Raw genomic sequence first — 22851 nt, 5'->3', positions numbered from 1 at the left:
AGTGTTGTTTCAAGGTATTTCCTTTTCTTTCGGTTTGTCCTATTTTAGTTTCGATTCAATTCTGTTTTTTTTTAAGTCAGTCGCAGATTTTAGATCTTAGAGGTTTTTTCCCTCGCAGTTGCCTAGTAAACTGAATCTTCTTCTTGTCCCATTTGATATTGTGTTCAATCATTGTGATACGGTCGGCGATCTTTACAAGTTATTTTTAGAGCCTTCAGACATTACGTCATCATCGATTTTGGATGGTCGAAAAGGAGTTTTAATTAATTTTCTGTCATGTAATCTTCTTTTAGTCTTTCCAATGAAGAGATCGTCACAGTCCCAGCAGCTTGCTTTGTATATGTCGTTTGACATTTCAGAAAGATTCAAGTGGTCTAACATCAACGATGCCGGCAAAAAAGTCTTTAGACAAGAGAGAGAATGTATCCTTGCACTTACGTGGACAATTAAACGATTGTCTCTTAGAGAAACATGAAAATTTCAGGTTGCTTCGACGGGATTCGAACTCATGCCCTCTGCGATGCCAGAGCAATGCTCTACCAATGGAGCTTTGAAGCCACTCAGTTGGGTTCATTCATTTGCTCCGGTGAAGGCCTCGATGAATGAAATGAATGTATATTCATCCCTCTGATCAGGAGTCATAATCTGATTATGGATTATAGAGGTGTCTATAAGAAACAATTGCTTAAATCAGTAGCCCATAACTGGGAGCGAACCACAGCCCTATATTCCTGTCGCGACGTTTTTGTTTTCAAAGGCCGCGATGTATTTTTGGATTGAATTTCCCGCTCTGGGACCTGGGGTCCATGTTTTGTATACATCCTATGGAAAGATGTCTGGATTTTCACTCAAATCACGACAAGAAACACAAAACAAGCGCCGCCGAAACACTTTTCCACCGTGCTATGAAATTACCGACCACCAAAGAGGGGAAAGCTGAAGAAATCAAACACATCACCGCCGCCTTATCATCCAAAGGTTATCCTTTATTTCTAAAGTAATTCAACAAACAACAATACAAGAGCAAGTCGATTTCTACACCCTGAAGAACTTGTCGGCATGTTTTTCGCAGGGACAGACCCTCCGGACACTAAGAAAAACGACGCTATTCTATGGACTGCTCATGGTGTTACATTGGAGAAACGGGAAGATCGTTCGAAACAAGGAAAAAAGAAATCAATATAGGCTCCACACCCGGCTCCACACAAAAGGAACAAGCATCGCTAACCATGTATGGACATAACATCATAAAATCGACTTTGACAACGGACGGGTAATCAACTGTGTTCAACTTTTCTCTAAAAAAATTCTTGGAACCCGCAAGCACAAACAACGCCGACAGCAATACAATGGCAAGTACTTAAACATGGAACGCCCCTGAATGCCGGAATGCTCGAACGCCGGAATACTTAAACACGGAACGGTGTGAAAAATAGCAGCATAGTTCACCTCATGGTCCTTCTCACTACGTGAAATGAATGGCTTGGTACAGAGTCTACCATTTGCAGTGATTGTGGTATAATACTCTCACAACTCAGAACGCAGCAATGCGAATCCCCAAATCAAACCCAGCATCGTGAAGCAATTCAGGGGAATTGCATGTTTACTCTTACAACTCTTGCTTTCGATTTCTCTTGAGACAGAAATCGAAAACAATGATTACGCACAATTTTGGGTGGTAGAGGTGGTGTATTATGGGATTTGAAAAAGTACAGAATTGAACGATTCCATGCTAAATAGGAAGTTTTGGCAACCTCGGTGATACTGGGATAAACTGAGTGAAACATAAACTTCTTGCGGTCAAATCTGCTGTATCTCTTTCTTTGCTGACAGACGTCGCATTTTCAAAGTGCCGTCGTCAAATTTCTAAAATCAAATATACGAGGTTGGAGATGTCATAGAGATAAATCTTTTGCAAGTTTCCTGTTCCGTGATGTCTTTCGTTTTCAAAATACAGCGTTTTGAATTTCCGAATTGTCACCGTGCGTGACACAATTATGCAAAGCTATTTGGTTGAAAAAATTGTCTATCCCTATGAATTTTAGCAGTTTGTTCCTTTCAAGTACATTAGGAGATGTGTTCATGCACATGCATTTTATTTCATGATCGAAAAGTAAGCGCTTCCATCGCAAAGTGAACTCCAAATCGTTTCGTTGATTACCGGCCGCCAGTCGTCTTCATGCAAAATATTAATTTAATGCATGAAACGCTTCGACAAACTGAACCCAGAAATGATGTACTGCACACACCTGAGAGTAGGAGAGGTGGGTTATAAATTTGTTTCCTACAAGAATGCAAGTTGCTGGCTTTTTTCAATGAAGGGTTTCGAGTTTATCTTTTTGTTGCGTGAGAGTGAAAGCGATGAGCAAAAACGCTTTTTTTTTGGTAGGAGGGATGTACTGAATTCCCCACGGTTGTGGTTAATTTCTGTAACCACCGAAGCACGTTATCCCAAAGGTAAATTTTGATGATCGCACATAAATGACGAAAGATGTTTAGTCGTGACACATGCACACATTGTGTGCCTACTTTTGACGCGTTACTCGACCCTCAGGCCATTTCAACGGAAGAGCCTGCTTACAGGCTATTACTCAGCCGCCATTTTGCAAGTCATGATCACCGAAGCGAGGCTAGACGTCACATAATTAGAATGAGGCGCTTCTCAGCTCACTCCCCATCGCTCACACTGTAAATCATCTTGTTTTACAATGGAAGAGTTTGCAAGTGCTGTTTTTGGTGACGACGATTGGGTCGAAGTCGAAAAGGAAGAGTTTAAGCGTGAAATCGATGAGAATGGCGTTTCCAAAATTGAAGAGTTCTTACGGAAGAGGCTCGAAAAGTGGCGAGAGGTGGAGGTGAATATCGCAGTTACTGGTGACTCGGGTGTTGGGAAGTCAAGCTTTATCAACGCTATACGAGAGTAAGTTCATTTAAACGGTGATGAATGCGGCTTATCTGCCGACAGCAGAAAATCATAGTTGCATAACCCATACGCAAAAATCAATGTATGAATGCGGCTCTTTCCGGGAATTCGAACACAACTTGAAAGGTCGGATACCGTGCATGAATAAAATTGTATAGTGTAATATGTCGAATTCCCCTGAATTATGAGGAAATTTACAGTGTAATGTTTGTGGAAAGCTCCGATATTTTCTTGTCTCGATTTCGAACTTCCGCTTTTGTTTGGTTTCACTTTCAGCGGGGGAAAAAGACAGAATTACGGCAGTAACCTCCAAGTCACGACTGATTTAATATTTAATGCATGCAATCAAGAATTAGAAAGTGAATTTTTGCTTTCAGATTAAGTCAAGTGATTTGGGGAAAAATTAACCCAATAGATTTTTTCACTCGATTTATTTGAAGAAAATTTTAAATAAAATACCGGGATTCCAACAGTCACAACAATCAACACAGAATGAATGAGTTGCCAGTAATCGGCTCCCTGTTTATACGCAAAGGATTCTGCGATCGCCAGGGGCAAACATTGCAAGTCGCTGTCAAATGTATGGCGAAAACTTATTTCGACGTCCAAAAAATGATTTTGGAGAGATCAACGCGTTTTTCGACACAGAGTTATCAGAAATCGATTTGGGCAATGCTTATTCGTGTTAATGACCGTGAAATATGGATAATTTTTGTCGGATGGGATATTCAACAATAGAAGAACATGTGAATTGGCGGTACATCACAATAGCTCCGAACATGAAATTTCTCAAATAAGTTTTATTATCATTGAAAAAATTATATCTTTCCAAACTGCATTACATTTAGACCAGTTACTGCTTAACAGAGAAGCCTGTTGGATGATTTGTTTATTTTATTTATTAGTCTTAAAATAAAGTAAATAAAGTATGCACTTGATCCTCCTACATCATTTTGTTCCGTATATTCATTCCTCACGGGGAAATTAGAACCCAGAAATGACCAGCTACCAACGTCAGGGGCTTCATAGCTCAGTTGGTTAGAGCGTCGCACGGGTATCGCGAGGTCACGGGTTCATTTCCCGTTGAAGTCTGGAATTTTTCAGTCTTCTCTACGCAATTGCTAAAATTGCGTCCATAACTGTGAGGATCGTAGCTTTACTTGATTTCATATCCGCAGTTCAGTATATGATTCGTTTCATATATAATTACGTTCATTAGCGAAGATAAGTTTATAAACTGACAATAAAGTTGACAGTTACTTGTGAAAGTACATTGTTCGGGGTTAGTCTTACGAAGCTCGTTTCATCCCGACCAAGAGACTCATCAGAGACCTTTCTGCTCGGCAAACTCGTTGGGCATCACGCCCAAAGTCCCGTACGCTAACAAAATTATGACAATGTATTTTCACAAGTAACTGTCAACCTTATTGTCAATTTTCACTCGTGAATTTGTGCGGTCTGGAATCCTTATGCGATATAAGGCGAGATTGCTGTCATAATTTTGTTACCGGACGGAACTTTGGACGTGATGCCCAACGAGTTTGCCAAGCAGAAAGGTCTCTGATAAGTCCCTTGGTCAGGATGAAACGAGCTTCGTAAGACTAACCACGAACAATGTGTTTTCATAAGTTTAAAAATTTTGTATAATTGTTTCAGGGTGATTGGAGACTGCTTTTACATGCGGCTATACCCTAATTCCTAGTAGTAGCATTGCATGACAGAGTTTCGTTGCGAGAAGCTCGTTTGATGGCTGAGGTCCGATACAAACTATGCACTCTAGACACCACCGCCCCTCCCCCCCCCCCCAAAAAAAAGACGTAAAAAGCAGTAAGGCCCATATAGAAAATGTGCTATTCCTAAACCTAACTTTTCCGCCCATTAGACTCTGTGATGACGATGAAGGAGCAGCCCCAGTCGATGTAACTGAATGCACAGCAGAGCCAACTCTCTATGATCACCCAAGCAACTCCAACATAAAGTTTTGGGATCTACCAGGGATAGGCACCCCTAACTACCCCGATCTGGAAACGTATGTCCAAAAGGTACAATTGGACAAGTACCACGCCTTTCTAATTCTCACAGCCGCTCGATTCACCGAGAACGACTTGCTGCTGGCTAAAACAGTCAAATCGATGGAAAAGAGTTTTTTCTGCATACGAACAAAAATTGATGAAAACGTCAGAGCTGAGTCGCGAAAACGGTCATTCGATGAAGAAGTGATGTTAACCAAGATACGACGCAATTGTTTGGAAAATCTCAGTGATCTACTCAGACATGAGAAAGATGTGTTTTTGATAAGCAACCATGAACCTGCCAAGTGGGATTTTGTCCGACTAACCCAGGCCATTCTAGATGCTCTGTCCAGATATCAGCGAGAGAGTATGACCTTGTCACTTGGGAAAGCAATTACGAAGTCCTCGACAGAAATTTTTCAGAGGAAAGTTGATGCTCTGAAAAGCCGCATTTGGAAGGTCGCTGCAGCATCTGCATTGGCTGCCCTTGTTCCTTTGCCCGGGCTGTCTTTCGGCGTTGATGCCGTTCTTATATTATCGGAGCTCCACTTTTACAGATCCCAACTTGGTTTGCCGGAGACAGATTCTGTTGAATTTGCGAAGCTTCCTCCTGCCACCAAAGAAAAGGTTTTCAAAGCTTGGCAGATTTCGACTGCGGGACACCTGAGTGCATTTCTTGTGTCTTATTCCACTGAATCAGCCGTTGAAGAAGCCCTTCGTCTCATTCCGTTTGTCGGGTCGGTCGTAGCCAGTACTATGTCCTATGGTGCTACCTTCTATGCGTTGCATACGCTTTTGAAAACCGTTGAAGATGCAGCCTTGTCAGTTATAAGGGAAGCTGCTGAAAAGACAGCTGCTGAGTTGGAATCACAAATTGACTAACTTTTTGTGAAAGCCCAATGCTATCGTTTCAAAGTGGTTCTTGAGATTTCGTAGGCAAAGAAATATAGAATACGTCATGGAAATGTGTCCGCACGGGATTTACACAAGTTGGTAAGTATCAGAAATCGAACGAATGAGATTTCTGATAAAAACCAGTGGGTGCGTAAATACTATCGGACACACTCTTCATGTTTATTATATGCACACTTAGATTTAATTCTTGTTTAATGACAATTTGGTATTACACAGATTCAAGTCGCAAGCGCATCAAAGATTGAAGCTTTGTAAGCGGTGTTTACGCTAAAAATCAACATTATAGCAAGCGCACAACGTAAAATATGTATTCTAAAGTTTAATCTGAGTCGGACTCGTCAATGTGGATTCTCTTCCATTTCTTTTCGGTGGTTTCAGCTGTTTCAGCGATGGACATCCCGTGTTTGAATGGTTGGCGAAGTGGTGAGTGCGTTGACAGAGATCGTAATCTGTCCTCCACTTATTATAGCTCCCTGGAAAAAAAATCATTGGGGTTTTGCGGCTTGCGGCAACAGCTCCGCTAGTTGAAGTACTATATATAGTAGTCATCCGTGTTTGAGATGTTCTGCTAGAGATGCCTGACATATTTCTTTGCTGGTTTAGGTTCAAGCCACTGTAGTTTGTTATGCTTTGCACATTTCTGTGCGCGCTTAAGGTAATTCCCTTGAAAATGACGTACTATCCAGATTTCTGCGAGACTTGGCACAATTGATATTTATGCACAGGACATTAAAAACTACAATAAAAAGATGGGGTCACCGTACTTGTTTTCGCGCTGCTGTATTTTTACCAAATTTAGCGAGAAGGCGTTCGAAACTTGATCAACCGGAAAAATTGTTGTTACTGTATATTACTGTATATAGCAAAAGGAGCTGGATATTATTGAAACCTTGAGCCTACTTGTTTCCTCAGGCTATAATCTTTCAGTAAAGTGATTTCAAATTACTCGATCTTGCAAAGAAATGTATAAGCAAATTGGACATCTACATCATCACCTCACATATAGACGGCAAACTTCAAATGATCATTTTCCGAGAAAGACCTGGGGCCAACAACTTCTTAAGGACGGTCTATTGTTATTGCGCATATGTTCTGCGTATCTCAAGATACTCGGGTTTCCTATGGGTAGTGCTTACTAATACAGGGATATTTTTGCGCTGTAAGAAGTAGAAGGCACCGTCCTTAACCGAGAGGAGTTACCATGATTGCGGTAAAAGCTTCTGAACAGCAAAAGCGGCCTTTGTTGTCTCTCTTCAGATGCCTGGCGAATCGCCGCTGTCTTTGATGTCGCAATGTTACGCGCAGTAGGGGATGCGGGGAGAAAAACAAAGGAATCACTCACCTCAAAGGACCCTAGTCACGCACGTTACATTGCGCGCCCACAACACTTCAGTCGCCATTTTCCGTGCCCCCGAAACACGGAATTCTGTGACTGTTAAAGTAATCTGTTATCATCAGGGATCAAATGAGCTATACGATTCTGTTTTCCATGGAAAAATAAGCTATGTTTATTAGAACTTCATTTTCTATGATTATTTATGAATGACCTGCTCTTCGCATCATGTTCTCGAGTGGAAACGGAAATCATTGTTGAACCATCTTCTCTTGGAGTGGCAGCGAGAGGTACCGCAATTATTGAATTGTGATTCCTCGAAGACCAGAGGGCTTAACGGCTAGAATAATCAGAAACAATGTATTATCATTTCTGGAAAGTGGAGAAATAATTTTTTGGACTACATTGCAAGGAATCACGAACAGCGAATTCACCGGAGTGAGGACAATGTGCGAGCCAGCGAGTCATACGAGCCAATATGGCGAGCCATGCGAGTCAACATGCGAGCCGTGCGAGTCACACAGTTATTGAAAGGTAACCGTTTTAAAGTGGGTGCTTAGACTTAAATCCGTATGCGTCCTTAGAAAGTTGTGGCATCACTCCAGTACAAATCCCTGTGCTCCTGACAACTACGCATTCCAAAATGAATGGTACTCTGAAGACAAACAGTATAGGTGAATCTTAAATGACGTCATTGTTTACATTTTTGTCTCATTAACATACGGGTTTGCTGATAGAATGCTCCAAGCTATTCAAAAATTTACTTTAAATGGGAAGCCTTTTGGCTTTGATAACGAGCAAGGTATTAGCCATGAAAAACTGATAAATTCTTGGGTGACAAAAGCGCTAATGAGTCCATACATTCTTTGTAAAGTTTGGAATTTTCAAAGCGTCATTACTCAGAGATTATCTGGTAAATTGCGCTAAACGTTTTCAGACATAGCTCATTATGGATTTTCAATATTCTGTAATGAGTTTTTGGCTGATAAAATAGAAAGCGATGGGCTGTATCATGCTAATGAGGCAAAAATGTAAACAAAGATACCTCTATGGTCCTCTATTTAACAATCATGACTCTGCAGAGGAAACTCCAAGAAAAATGATTTTCGTACAGTTGGTTGATTCCCTCGTTCGTCAGCGCCAAAGCAGCATCAGACTCGCTTCCATGCACGGACTGCTTTTTTCCCGCCCTTTTTGGTTTGACTGAAGATTTTTCCTGGTCAATTCAAATCGTTTATCGTTGATGATACTCAGAGGGAAGTCATTTTTCTACAAATTCATGCATTCCAGAGCTGGAGACGAGACATTGTAAACTTGAGGGTTCATAATCTTCTCCTTCTTTACAGAGCGAATAAACTCTCACAACTTAAGTTGTGAACCTTTTTGTAGGCGCTTATATAATCTGCAGACAGAGAGACAGACAGCCGTTATTTTAGCACGATGATAATAAAAGCTATGTAGCCTATGGGGTCGTGCATAAATACTAAACCTAACAAAATGTATGCATAATAAAGTAACAAAATCAAACTATCTAAAGTTAAATTTTTAATAAACTATGACTAAACTATACGTATATATATACAACGTTACAAAGCTCTAGAATCCTAAATATAATTGAAATCTTTACGTCTAAAATTTGTGGTTGTTGTAGAGGTCTCTTTGAAAGTCAACTCTTTTAAAATGTCCATTGAACGGATCTTGCTCTTCAGGTTTTTATAACTCGTATTAGAAAAATTATTGTCCTTACAAATTAAAATATTCCATAGTACAGGGCCTCTGTGAGCGATAGAATTTTTACCATAAATAGAGTTGAAACAAGGCACCGTTAGAGAATCTGATGCTCGTAAAGAGAAACCTGTAGGACGTTTCATCACAATATTATCTGATAGCACTTGTGGGAGCTCATCATGAAATGCCTTGTGGCTGCATGAGCTTTAACAGAACTAGCTTATAATAATAGCTCAACGGATGCCAATCATCTTGTATTAACACGTCCGACGATCGGGTATCCTTTGATAAGTTAAAAATTATCCTTGCCGCTCTACAGTGCAATCGTTCCAATGAATCAAAAAGATCCGCATTAAAGCACGACCCCCACAGAACGAGGCCGTAAGTTACCGATGGCAATATGACTTTGAAATAAAAGTTAATAAGAACATCCTTTGGTAAAAACCTCGACCTCCTAATAGGTCTAGCTTCTTTACGAAAGTCTTCTTGAGATCCGACATATGCGGCACCCAGGAGACTTTATCGTCAACTGTTATACCCAGTAAGAGAGATTTGTTAACCCACCCTATGGCATCAGCGCCGATGTGAATCGGCGCAACTGGCTCCATTGCACGGGTTTTACAAATTAGCATGGCTTCGCTTTTTTGCGGATGCGGGGTAAAGCGATTTAAAATACACCAATCATACAGTGCATCTAAAGCTTTGTCCAACTGCAGAGCCAGCTTGACCAGCAGAAGACTAGGCACGGTTGTTACGTTACGTCTATGCCTGTAGAAGAATCAACTGAAATATCATTTCCTTTTAAAAACCATCATCTTTTTTTGGTATGGTAGGTATCGGAGAACCGGAATATTTGCGTATGCGCTGACGAAATGTTTGAACAAGAGAGAAAATGGGGAAGATCATTAGAATACCGGAGTGAAAACATGTTCTTTGTATAAGCAGCAAAATCATTCAAAAACAGACTTTTATACGCCGGTAATGTGAGGAAAGTTTGAATGCGCTTATTGCATAGACATGTAGAGTTGACTTTAGTGAGAAGACCATCGTAAAAGGGCAATTAATCTGCAAATGTAAATCTAAGAATCCTCGCACACCACAAAATGCCGGACAGAGGAATAATAATAAAAATGTGGTAAAATATACGCTTTATAAATCTCAAGTACACTGATTATATATAACCAGAGAAATCCAAATTATTGCCTATTTCCATTCCAAAGATCACTAATGTATCCAGTTTACAGGGAATGAAAAGTTATAGTCAGTATCATCATACACTAGACCCTGGTTTTTGCTCTCTTAACCAACATCCCATTCTCTGTGTACCACTGATTGGCTACTCTGACATCATGGAATAAACATGTATCTAAAACTATTGGATCGATGTGGGAGTGATAGAGCTGATGGTCGTATGCATAAGCGTTAATCGTGGCCCTCACAAGAAGGAAGAAGAGATCGCTGAAAAGGTGTTAAATAGCATTGGTCCAAAGACACTCCCCTGCGGGAAACCACGCCTGACGCTTTCCAGCTGGAGCAGATGGACCCAACTTTCATACCGTAAGCTTTGAGCTTGGAGAGGAGAAGTGGATACTGAATTACACTTGATCAAACGCTTTGGAGAGATTTAAAGAGAATCGCAACAAGCTCACCCCTATCACTCGTCGGTTTCCACTCTTCTGTCGACCTCAGCAAGGCAGTCTCACAACTATGAAGCTTCCTATAGGTGCTGATACGGCCAATGAGATTCTACCACAAAATTCATCATCTACTAAGGTCAGATTTTAACAATTCCTGTTTCTTACTATCCATTTGATCATTTAATACTACATCTGCGATTACATAATCCATATCATGCAAGGACATGTAAATAAAGCATTGACATTAAACCGCGCAACATCAGTGGTTATTCACTGGTTTATTCAAAACTAACAAACTTCATCCCTTGCAGTATGTTGCATTTTCAAAAACCTGTGGTCACATTGCTGTAAGAATTGACCTTGCCCTTTCCGTTAGTTCCTGTTACGACTGATACACCACCGTGCCCACCATGATCAAGTCCTCTACTCCTTATATTTCGAACGACGCCAAACTATGCAACTCCCTTTTCATATTCAGTAATGATAAAGTGATTTGTTCTCTCCCGGCTAACATCAATTGCCTTATGTTAAAGCTGCTCCGTTTGTATATGGCCATTCCTCAACCTGGGCCCTGGAATTTTGCGTACAACTATACTTAACTTCGCGGGCAGCTGTAGTGTCCTATATTTAACAATTATTGGATGAGGTTGAGCATGATAGCGATAATTATCAAAGCCCAAGTTTTTGTTATCTGCCGAAGCCGAAGGCTGAGGCGTGTGACACAAACTGAAGCCATGATAATAAACAATTATTGGATGAGGTTGAGCATGATATCATGAATTATCAAAACCGAGGTCTGTGTTATCTGCCGAAGCCGAAGGCTGAGGCAGATAACACAGACACGAGGTTTTGATAATTCATGATATCATGCGAAAACCGAATTTAATAATTGTTTTATTATACATTTTTCACATAATTTATCCTCAGAAACAAAAGCGAAGCGTTCAGCCATTTTGTCTCTGAGGAGAACACTCCAAGGGGCTTTGTAACCAGGCAGACGTTGAAATTGACATGATAAATGTAATATCTGCAGCAGATACTACATTTATCATGTCAAGATCACAAGCTATTGTGAATTGATTGAATGTTCTCGACCAATCAGATTTTTCATAGTGAGTCTGATGTATAATAATACTAGTTAGTACAGTACATCATGTCATACCTTAGTCGGAGTCACACTTATACCCGGATTTTCCTGTTTGTCAGTGTTAAGCATCAATGTTGTTGAAGCCAACGATTTTAGTAGCCCGTTTCTGTTCAGACAGTCAGTTCTTGTCGTGAAATTTTTTTCGTTTGTTGCACCCATTCCGTATTGACGTATAAACAATGCCACAAATTTAAGTTCCAAAATGACTTCTCCACATTTATTTTATAAAAAACTTAATGACTCCTTTGCAAAGAACTAGGTAACTAAAACAAGTTTATCCTTTTAATTAAATATTTCCTACTAACGTGTGAATAGCAGATACTATTGTCCGTTAAATAGCAACAAAGTACACGCTTTATGGTCTCTTGTTAGCTGGTATCAAACAAACTAGAGAAGAGTCGATGAGAGTTGAAACTCGTTTCCGTTTTAGACTGAACTCTTAAGCACTCTCGGCTACTCTAGTTGACTGTCGATCACGTTCACATCGAATTTGAGCTTTCTTATTTTTTTTCCTTAGGAGTGGGCATGAGCCGGCTCTGTTTGAAACAAACGTAAGTTTTGCGGTCAGCAGTTACTACTTTTTTTAGCGCGCACGCTCAGCCCCAGACTTTTTCGTTTACTTGCGTCTCACTCTCATTGGCTCCACTGCGTTTGCATTTGAGTTTGAACGGTCGTCAACTCTTATCGACTCTTATTCTCATTTCACCGCGGCTTTACGGAGCAAATGTTTATACCCTGATTCAACTATCAACAGGTAACATCGAAAACCGAATGTATTTGTCCCTGAAAAATAAGAAATTTTTCTGATACAAAGCTTTCTTAGAGAGATTTCCAACAAAATTTTATTGACATTACTCCTAAGAGAATAATGTGATCTTTTTGTGGGAGTTGAAGTTTCCTTTAACTAACAATAAATTATCGACAAAAGATGTATAAATGTATAATTCCTTAAATATATTACAACTCCCATTCGTTAAAAGATTGTTTAAAATGAGATAGTTGTTCGTTCAGGAAATTTTTTTAAAATCTGTTCTTGACTTTTTTCTTCGTGTTCTCCAAATAAATAACTTTATTAAATTAGCTAATATCGTCGATATTTTTTCAGTCAAATTTATGGCACATTAAATTAATGCAATATCCACGTGATCGTCTTATTCAAAATGCAACGATCGACTTTTACCAACTCGTTCCTTTTAAAATGAATTTATGTCCTTTTGTAAATATCCTTTACGTTTTGTTAATCTTACAACTATGTCCTATATAAGTCTAGATGTCCATCCCCATAAATATATGAAATATAAAGTATGAAAATATGTATCAAAATCCCTGTGATTTATTACTCATATCGATGTCCCTTTAACACGTGGAAGTTCCACACAATAAAGAAGTTTGAAAAGATTGATCATGACGAAAGGCGGACGATGAATTATTCTTTTGTCTTTCGAAATCATCCCAAAAAAACCCCAAAATTTCACGCTAAAATAAAGCTTGAAGGTAAAATAAGCATAAGGGCAGATGATTCTTAAAAAACTTATTCGATAGCACATTTTGCTTTCCCAATGTAGATCACGTGACAACATTTGAAACAGACAGTATTTCCTTTCAAAATCGGTCATACTCCTCCATTCACGCACGTACTCTGTTATGAACAAGACTATTGATAAAGTCTCCCGAGTACGGTCATATGATCTGTGCACTGAACAAAATGAATAAGCAAATAACGTTTATGAAGGCGATTTCCAAACGACTATCGAAAGCGATTATGCTACAGTTGGAGATTCTCTACTTGCACAAATCCCCCAAAACACCTCTTTTACCCCCCAAAATTTTTCATAATCATTGTTTGCAATTTCTCCTAGGACGTGAAGATGTCCCAAGAGAAATCGAAAACAATGCCTATGCAAATTTTGGGGGGAGGGGGAGAGTAAAAGAGGTGTATTATGGGACTTTGTGCAAGTAGAGAATTAGTGCAACTTGTTCAACCAATGAAAAGCAAACCAGCCATCGCGTGCTTCTGGTAAGCGGAATGCATTAATTTGCTCACTTCAAATTTTGTTTGGTTTGTCGTCCTGTTTGCACACCTGCGGCGATTGGCCGCAGTAGTAACTTAAGGTTTGCTTTTAGCACACTTAATTGAAAACCACTTGATCCCAAAGGTCCATAGAAACAAATCCCCATCAAAAATATAGAGTTATATTAAGCAAACAAAATTCCTATCATTCTATATCATGCATTTACACAGTGCACACTAGCCAGCTATTCACTGTCCTCTGAGCCCTGTAAAAAAAATAGTTTGACATATCCTTGGTTCTGGTGTTAGCTTGTCCATGAATCCCCTTGAAGGTCCCTCATGTCAATGTTGATTTTTACGAACATAATATCATCCCTGACAAAGCCACCCTGTCCGAGTTCTGTATGAGGAAGAAGAGTCGGACAGCCGGATGCAATATTCATCTCAGAAGTCGGTCTTTTAAAACTTGAGCTGTGAGGATCAGGACGAAATACATCAATGGCATCTCTGATCTTGTCCTGGTCAATGATTCTAAATTCAACCTTGTGACGGAAAGGCCAAGGTAACAAAGAATCGTATTCGCCTCGCATGATGACAATAAAGGCGGACAAGTGCGTTCCTTTGGCCATCCCATCACCATTGAGATATAGACGGGCACACACCTTGTACCCAAACCGTCCCACGTAAAACGGAGGGCTATAAATCGAAATGGTCTTTCCAGAAACGGCTTCTTGGAATCTGCGGCTGTATTGGTCGATCTTCCAGAGATAAACGCCATTGTATGACGTTGACTCCAACATTTGAATCTGAAGATCTTCACCTGAAAGTTGAATTTCATGCAAAGCTAATTGATGCTCATTTCTGTCCAAACGTCGTTCACAGGGAGAGTGAGAAGCTGAAAAAGAGCTAGACCATCTCGTTTCGCTGTCTTTCGGAGTAACACTGATATCCTTGACCAGCGCCAACTCGCTTTGTAAATTGTTAACCAGTATCTCATGTTCCCTCACTGTCTTCAAAATCTCCTCAATTTGAGAGGAGACAACGGCTCCGTTTTCACCATCCGCGGCTGCCTCTAAGTCACGGCGTAGCTTCTCCAAGTCGTTTTGCTGGCTACTCATTGATCTCTCGATCAGGGCTATTTTAGTTTGCTGAGTTTGGATGTTGATTCTTGCTGCTACAAGTTCTTCGGTTTGGTTTTGAAGTTGCTGGTCTAGAGTATTTTTCTCTTTCTCTAAAAGATCAACCTTGTCCTCAAGTTGTGCATACTTCTTTTGGGTTTCAGCGCTTGATTCATTCATCTTTTCTGCGTGAGCCTCTATAGCTGTGTTTAGGTGTTCGTCAATGAATTTTCTTTTACCCTGTGTGTCAAAGGAGGTATTTGAGCCACAACTCTTACAATGGAAAATAACGAAACAGAGAAAGCAGGGATTTATATCTTAATCTTAATCTTAATATCTGCCCTGCTAATCGCCCTTACTTGCAGTCGGAGACTGAATTGCTAAGGGCGCAGCTCAACGAGGTCGGACCGAAGGAACTGTACAGCCGGCTAGGCACCCGGCCCCTGAATACGACTCATGTAAGACCTTGGAGCACAGCACCACAGCCAGATAGAATAGGCTGGGAGTCGATTTTACTGAGGGAAGAAAACCGCAGTTCCCGGAGAAAAACCCTCGGAGTAAGATTGAAATCGACTGAAACTCAACCCACATACGATCTCAGAATGCGCTCCCGGGTTCGTAGTGGTGGGAGGCACGAGTGTTACCACCCGGCTATCCTTGCCTGCCCTATATGGTTTAAGCCTTTGCTACCTACTTCTAACAATAAAGTAAAGGTTAAGCTTAGATTCATTTTTTAGCTCAGGGTTAATGCAGCTGCTTATCCTTACTTGAGGAGCAGCAATTGGGCGGGACACTTCGTGACGTTCCGAGACACGAGAAATGTTGAAGTTCGGGCGAGAAGAGCAAGGGGACACTTCGTGCCGCTTATTGAAATCATCATGCATATAATTAGGAACATCCCTGGACATCATGTGCCATCGAAACACAATTTTATTAATTCTTTTGACTGCAACACCTACTTACTCACCTATTGACCAGAGGACATCTCGGGAAATATAATTTCAATTTCCTTTTTTAGCCATCATCATCAATCGTTCATCATCAGCGTCTTTGCTAACAGTCTGACCCAATCCTTTTTGGCCAACCTCCTTATTTTATTTTTGCGAATAGTTTAAGATTTTGAAATTTTGATATTCATTTAAAGGATTTCAACAGATTTAATTTATTCATAACAGCTTAAATGACAGAAAGGTACTTACTTTAAATTCACAGCCATGAGCGGAAAAAGGGCATAACACCTCCGCCTCAGGACACTCTGTAGTCATGTGGTCATCTAACATATCACGTGGTATAGCCTGTTTTCCGCAGAGTGAGTGACATGTGACGGGGAATTTTCGGCAAATTTCCAAATGATCCTAAAGAAAAGTTTGAATGTTCGAATGTTATTGGGGTGGGTTGCCTCCTGTGAACTTGCTCCACTAAAACTCCCCGTCTGAGGGATGTACGCAATGGAAAAAACGTAGTACGATTGCTCTAAATTTGGTGCATACGGATACGATTTTTAAGGGTCTAATAGACTACTTTCATAAATGACTACGGACGATTTCTTATTCTTTTGTATTATTAATGCTAAGCAGACCTACTAGCCTCACTTTGGTTTGCATTTCAACAATGCAAAAAAGGAGGCTTTTTAGCGTTGAAACAAAAGAATATTTTATTTGTAACACGTTTAATCGTATTCAGAGAAAATGAAAACAATGAAAACAGTATGTTACGATGAAAAAAGCCTATATATATGCGGGTTCAATGTTCTTCTGTTTTTATTCAAGTAATACCTTGATGACTTCTTGTTAACCTCAAAATTCAAAAAGACATTTACTTTACCTTTTAACGAAAGAACAAATGCATGTTTATTTGAATAAAACCAAAGATACTTTAATAGGCTGAATAGACCACGTCAGGTCCAGACAAGCTGAGGGACTATTTAACAATTAGACCCGTAGCCCGCAAGGGGCCCCTTGAGGGCGAAGGGTCTAATTGTTTTAGTATCACCCAACTAGTAGGACAGAAAAGGCAATAATAAATTTAGCAAATGCAAGCTGAAAATATATTTATTTGGAAATAAAACGAAAGAAAGTGTCACGCTTTTCGCTACTCGAGGACTATTACTTATAGTCCTTTAGTAGCGTAGCCAATCAAAATGCAGCATTTGCATTAGTCCACTAGTTGGGTGATACTAATTGGCAATAGATCATGGTGTACGGACCGAGCAGCCCCACAACTTTTAGTTTGAACTGCAAATTGTTTCAGACATGACAAGGAATAAGACACGAGACTCATTTACTCCAGTTTTCCAATTTTCTGGGATTCGTGACGATTTCTTTCCTCTACGAAATAGTCAGCATGTAAAGGAACGTCTCAGACTGGTAGCCGCTATCAATCCATTAGTGACCTCACTCAACCCATCCAGCTTATCAGCATTAAATTGTGCATGTTGCCATACCTTCATGTTGTTTTGACGCACATTTCCTCCACAGTGTGAACACATCACTGCTTTGTTGACACAGACCTTTAACCTGTGTTCTTCGAGATTTCTTCGCTCTACTGTCTCGCCACAGGCTTGACACTGTACGTCACCATACAGACAGCTTACTTCATGGTCCTAGGAATTTCATACAAATTTTCAGGGATCGTAATTTTCAATTATTATCCTACAGTCCAATAGGGGAGGGTCACATATATTCTACAATAGGAGAATCTTAAAAGGGTTAACCTATAGAAGATGAAAACTGTCTTTAAATAATGAAGAAAATGACGAATGCTAAAGAAATGTTTAACATTTTCTCTCCTGATTTCACGAGCAGATTGCTGACTCCTTTTTCAACTTGTAATAGGGCAAAGCTTTGTTTTACCTACCCTCAAATTTCGGAACTCGCCTATCCAGTCACAGTTTCTATCTCGGTATTGGCAACTACAACGCAGATCCAGTATTTCCCTCTCGCAGCACTTGTCATGAAAGGATTCGTCTTGTGAAATCTGTTTGCCATCCACAGGACAAAGCAGACTCTTTTGCCTGAGAAAACGAACAATTAGCGATTATTCCATCAGTGCGTGTTGCATAATTCCAGGAAATTTTGCTTCCCGCACAAATTTTTCAGCTTGGCAACACTTTGTCGCAATCAGTTTCAATAATAGGTCAAACAGTAAATAAGCTGGTAAATGAGATTGAGTGAACCAATCCGCAAGCTAGAAACACAATATCCGAAGTCGAAAATTCGATAATAATATCAGGAAAGAAAAAAGGAAAAGGAAAGGAACTTTTTTCAAGTGTCTAGTCGTTCTAGCGCTGGAGAACTAATTGGGGACACTGTAAACTGAAATTAACAATTAACACAAATCAAGTCAAATGTTGGTTTTTGAAGAGAGGGGAAACCGGAATACCCGGGGAAAACTTCTCGGTGCAGAGTAGAGAACCAACTTACTCAACCCAAATATGGTGCCGGAACTGGGAATCGAACCCGGGCCACATTGGCTCTCACCCCTGCGCCATCCCTGCACCCCACAAACCCATAAGGGTTGAAGCGTGTAACGGCCCCTTGTGTGCTGGGAAACAAGCTTCTGAATATTCAATTTGCTAAGAACCATATTTGGAACAACAAGAGCGAGGGGTTTCCAAATATGGTACTTAGCACTGAAACATTCAACCAATCAGTTCGCACTGAATATTCGGAAGCTGTGAACACGCGTTACACGTTTCAACCCTTATGGGTTTCTGATAATATATAATGATCTCTTACATATAGCCGAGCACAACTGCTTTATTGAGAACATAGGCGAATCTTCAGCCCAGAACTGACTTTGATCCGTTGCCAAGCAACACGGACGAATAACATAATTCGCCATCTAAACTATCATCAACAGATGCATCATCATACAACAAACTTTTGAGGACGAGTAGGCCCTCTTTATGTGAGCTCAGTTAACTGGATGAATTTTCATATGGAAAACCGTCAACGTAGATTAAAGTGGTGACGAGACCACACGGGCGTGAGTTGTTTCTAGAAACCTTTAAAATCCTTTAAATTTTCCTTAAACTGGAGCAAGAAATCAATGCGAATCCAATGTTTCCACGTAAGAGTTTATCGACGTTTCCTTGTAACCGGGCTAACCCGGTCTTTCAGGTTGATACTCAAAAATCTCATCCAAAGCAAGCTTGGTTTTCTATCAGGTTGTCTCAGCTCTTTTTTAGACCACTTCAGGCGATAGCCAAGGCACATCATCTCTAGATTCGTAGCCTGCGCCACAGACCGAAACCAAACCTCTGGTTTGGTCAGTCTGCGAATCAGTGCCGAAAACCTTGCTCTGGGCCCCAGCAGCGAACCAGGATTTGAGTACGTGCCATGACTGGTCTGTTAAGAAAAACAATTGTTCGGCAAGGCTGGTAATAGGCCATCAGATTAAAGGGAAACTTGAAACGCAATTCTGCTTGTTCGTTAAGACCGTTGAGATCACGGCTCTGCTTCGCAGCCGTTACTAGCCGGTGTTAGATTACGTCTCCGATTCAGGCTACTGGGTTCGTTGTATGTCTGTATTTGCTAATTATATGAAAGGAAAACGAGGAAGTCTCCTTCATTTATCTACATTTCCATCACCAAAGCGGAATATCTTTAACAATCACTTTACTCTCATTTGTGTTTCGAACCTCTGACGTTCCTGAACGTGGAATTATTTTCGAAAGGAGTTAAATAACTTCTTATCTTAAGTTTGAGTCTTCTTTCAAAGAATGAGACGGACAAACTAGCTCCTTTAAAACGGTATTAATGATTTAAGTGGTCGACTGAATTAATATCATAAGCGGCTTCCTATTCATCAACAAAATATTGAGTACCAAAAAGGGCTTTTTTACAAAAGAATTAACTTCGTAAAATGAAGTCTGGCCGATCTGACTCCTTAAAAAAATCCAAACGGCATTTAACTATGGTCAACCATATGCATCCACCAAGAAACTAAAGCAGAAACGCGAAATTTCTATCTGCACAGTCTCTCTGACCTTTCTTATACACTGTGACATTTCTTGCTGAGTTATTGTAATGGTAATACGACGTCACGAGGTTTACGTAAGTAGAACGGAGTCAGCGTTCTATCTAGGATTTATCGTTTGGGGGAGAAGTCCTAAGTGGCCACGAGCTTCCTAGGTGGGTCCGGGTGCACGCCCCCCCACCCCCCCCCTCCCGACATCTTTTAAAAACGAATATGCGCAGAGATACAATCTGGTCCATTTTGAGACTCAATTTTGAAAAATGTTACAGTGGTAGTCGTGATCACTTTCTGATGAGGTGTATAATCAGCGTCTCCTTCACAGGTGACCCGAACACATTGACTGCTCAGTCAATGTAACCGTTTGTATCGATGATACTTTAAAATGGGATACCCACATACAGCATGTTAATAATCGATTAGCAAGAATCTGGGCATCCGTAACAAGCTTCGCTAGTATGTCTCTATTAGTATTCTTAGGCAACTCTATTATAACCTCATCTACCCTTATTATATATTTCATAGGGTTTGATCAGTTGGGGAACTGCGAGCCAAAGTCGTCTGAAAACAAAACAAATGTATTCGTTCCATATTTCTTGCTTCCCAAAGAGAAACTGCGTGTATTTACTATAAACTACTCGAAATTCACACTCTTGACAATGTAGTCAATATTAGGATGGCATCCTTTATCTATAAACTTAAGCATTTCCCTGATAACACCCCAGGAGTTCTTCATAATTTCATAATTCCTGCATCCAGAATTCATAGCTATAATACTAGATATGCCTCAAGAGAGAACTTATACAGACCAGTGTCCAGAACCAATTATGGGCTTTCAAGATTTACACCAACAGCTTCTAGAATTTGGGAAAATATACCTTATAATATTAAAACTTTACATCTCGAAAGCATTTGCTACTATGGCCACTACGCACTTTTCCACTTTTTCTAACTCAAGTATATTTAGTCCGTTTCCTTCTTTCTTTTAATTGTTATGTCAATAATGTATTTTCTGAAATAGTGCATAATAATAATAAATCTTAAATCTTAAATAAATCTAAATCTGTAGGATTTATATGGCAAAGATCAGCTAATCCTAGTTTATAGCGAGGAAAATAAATTTGATAAAAAGTTACTCTTACTTCACCTTGTTTAATGAAGGATAGGGGCAAATTTCAAAACTAGCCCAGAACGCCGCAAATCGACAAAAGGTAAAGTAAGAGTAACTTTATTTTATTTATTTTCCTCGCTATAAACTAGGATTAGCCGATTTTTTTCTGCATTTCACGTTTCCCATATAAACCCTACAAACCGTTACGTTGACTGAGCATTCAAATTATGTGTTTGGGTCGCCTGTGCTCCTCCCTGTGGTTTTGTGCATGCTGTCGCTATTCAACTCATCAAACAGTGTGTACAGGACGATAACCGAGCCTGCTGTAAGGCCAGCAGTTTGTAATACTCCATGTTCCTTCAAGTTGTCATACAGTGTCCTTAGACGGGGAATACTCACTTCATGTGCACTAATCTTGTCGTGTCTGAATATATATATTTTTGGGAAGGGGGGAAGCTGGGCATTTGGGAGGGGTGGGGGTGGTGGGAGCTTCTACTCCTCAAATACCTTAGAGAAAAACCTGGGAGAAACCTGGGAGTGAATAAACTTTTCGCTTCCGGCCTTGGTTGCTCGAAGCTTGGTTAGCGCTGGCATTAAATACCACAAAGACCTAGAGATTTGGATACCATTTAACCAAAGGTTGGCGCTAATCATGCTTCGAGAAACTGGGCTCTGCGCGCCACCAGCTCAGCCAGCTGGTGTAGTCAGTGACTTTACCAAAATACTGGTAGTGTGGTAAGGGTCTTAACACAACAGATGTAAGCTTTTGAACAAGATGTGTGAAAATTGTGACGAGACGGAAAACATGATTTGAACACACCTGGGGCATAAGGCATAGCTGGCAAACAGTGATGCTCGAACTAATCAGGTTTGTGGATTGCTCAAAAACATTTCCTATCACAAGAACCGAAAAAACATCGACAATACTGAACCAGTTGGCAAACCTGTTCGCCATACACACAGCTGACCTTTACTACCAAAAAAGCCAATCCTAAACTGTTTCAGAAAACATGAGATCAAAACCAATAATTTTTAAGGAGTTTTAACAGTAGATGACGTGAAGCCTTTCAGCCAATTCAGTTCACAACACATTTTTACCCCGCCAAGAGACAAAAGTCCGGTTAACACTACAGAAAATTTTTGGCACGGTTCGTGTGAAATTGGCACGGGTGCCAAAAAAGAGCTCAGCAAACTTTGTTTACACTAAACCATGTTTACCGTACCAAAAATACCGTACCAAAATTTTTGGGCCCACGTAACTTCTGTTGGAGACATACGCAGTTCAACTATAATCCAGAACGTCCGCGTGATTTTGGTGGGAAACGAGCCGCCATCTTGAAATGTACGCAAAAAAACCGCTAGCCTATATGAATTAAGGCTCAACCTTGGCTCGCTAAAGTTCGGGGGTGGACAAACTACTTGTTCTGTCCGAACCGTGCCGCTTTTATCAGCACCCGTACCATTTTCACCCGTGCACAGACTACCTCGCCGAAGGTCCCAGCACGGGTAAAAATTTTGGTTCGGCACGGATGAAATTTGGTACGGACAGGTTGTTTACACTGCAAATTTTATCCGAGCCGAACCTTTTTTTTTTGGAACCTGTGCCAATTTCACGCGAGCCGTGCCAAAAATTTTCTGAAGTGTAAACCGGGCTTTTACTACTGAACCGATCTGATACCCGGTAAGCGGGTTCAGGATGCAAAGGATCCATAGTTTAAGAAGTTTCCAAGTTCTAAACAGTGGTCTTTCACTAAGTTTGCTTCGTTGTACACGTTTCTTACCTGAAAAGTGATTCTAAACATGTTTTGCAAAATCTGTGTCCGCACGAAGTCTGCCAGGGTTCGTTGAAAATAGTCTTGCAAATTGGGCATGTAAGCCGATCATCAGGATCATTTATGAAATTAACCATGCTTTCAAGAAAGAAACGTCTCCTTTTCAA

At 40.3% G+C, this 22851-nt stretch overlaps 2 protein-coding genes across 2 annotated transcripts; one reads left to right on the top strand and one right to left on the bottom strand.

Moving 5' to 3' along the window:
* The first annotated feature begins 291 nt into the window (after nt 1-291).
* LOC138020054 (interferon-inducible GTPase 1-like) lies at nt 292-6598 on the top strand. The gene is made up of 2 exons (XM_068867055.1): nt 292-2920; nt 4806-6598. The coding sequence occupies exons 1-2, from the start codon at nt 2709-2711 to the stop codon at nt 5815-5817; spliced, it is 1224 nt and encodes a 407-aa protein (XP_068723156.1). The 5' UTR covers nt 292-2708; the 3' UTR covers nt 5818-6598.
* Nucleotides 6599-11477: 4879 nt separating this feature from the next.
* Nucleotides 11478-22851, bottom strand: LOC138037951 (TNF receptor-associated factor 3-like). Its single transcript, XM_068883784.1, has 5 exons — nt 22694-22851; nt 17681-17837; nt 17268-17426; nt 16024-16179; nt 11478-15064 (listed from the first exon to the last, which is right to left on the bottom strand). The coding sequence occupies exons 1-5, from the start codon at nt 22819-22821 to the stop codon at nt 14012-14014; spliced, it is 1653 nt and encodes a 550-aa protein (XP_068739885.1). The 5' UTR covers nt 22822-22851; the 3' UTR covers nt 11478-14011.

The sequence above is a fragment of the Montipora capricornis genome, chromosome 2, assembly GCF_036669925.1.
Source record: "Montipora capricornis isolate CH-2021 chromosome 2, ASM3666992v2, whole genome shotgun sequence".
Classification (NCBI taxonomy): domain Eukaryota; kingdom Metazoa; phylum Cnidaria; class Anthozoa; order Scleractinia; family Acroporidae; genus Montipora; species Montipora capricornis.
Note: the sequence above shows the minus strand (reverse complement) of the source record. Positions and strands in the feature narration are given on the sequence as shown.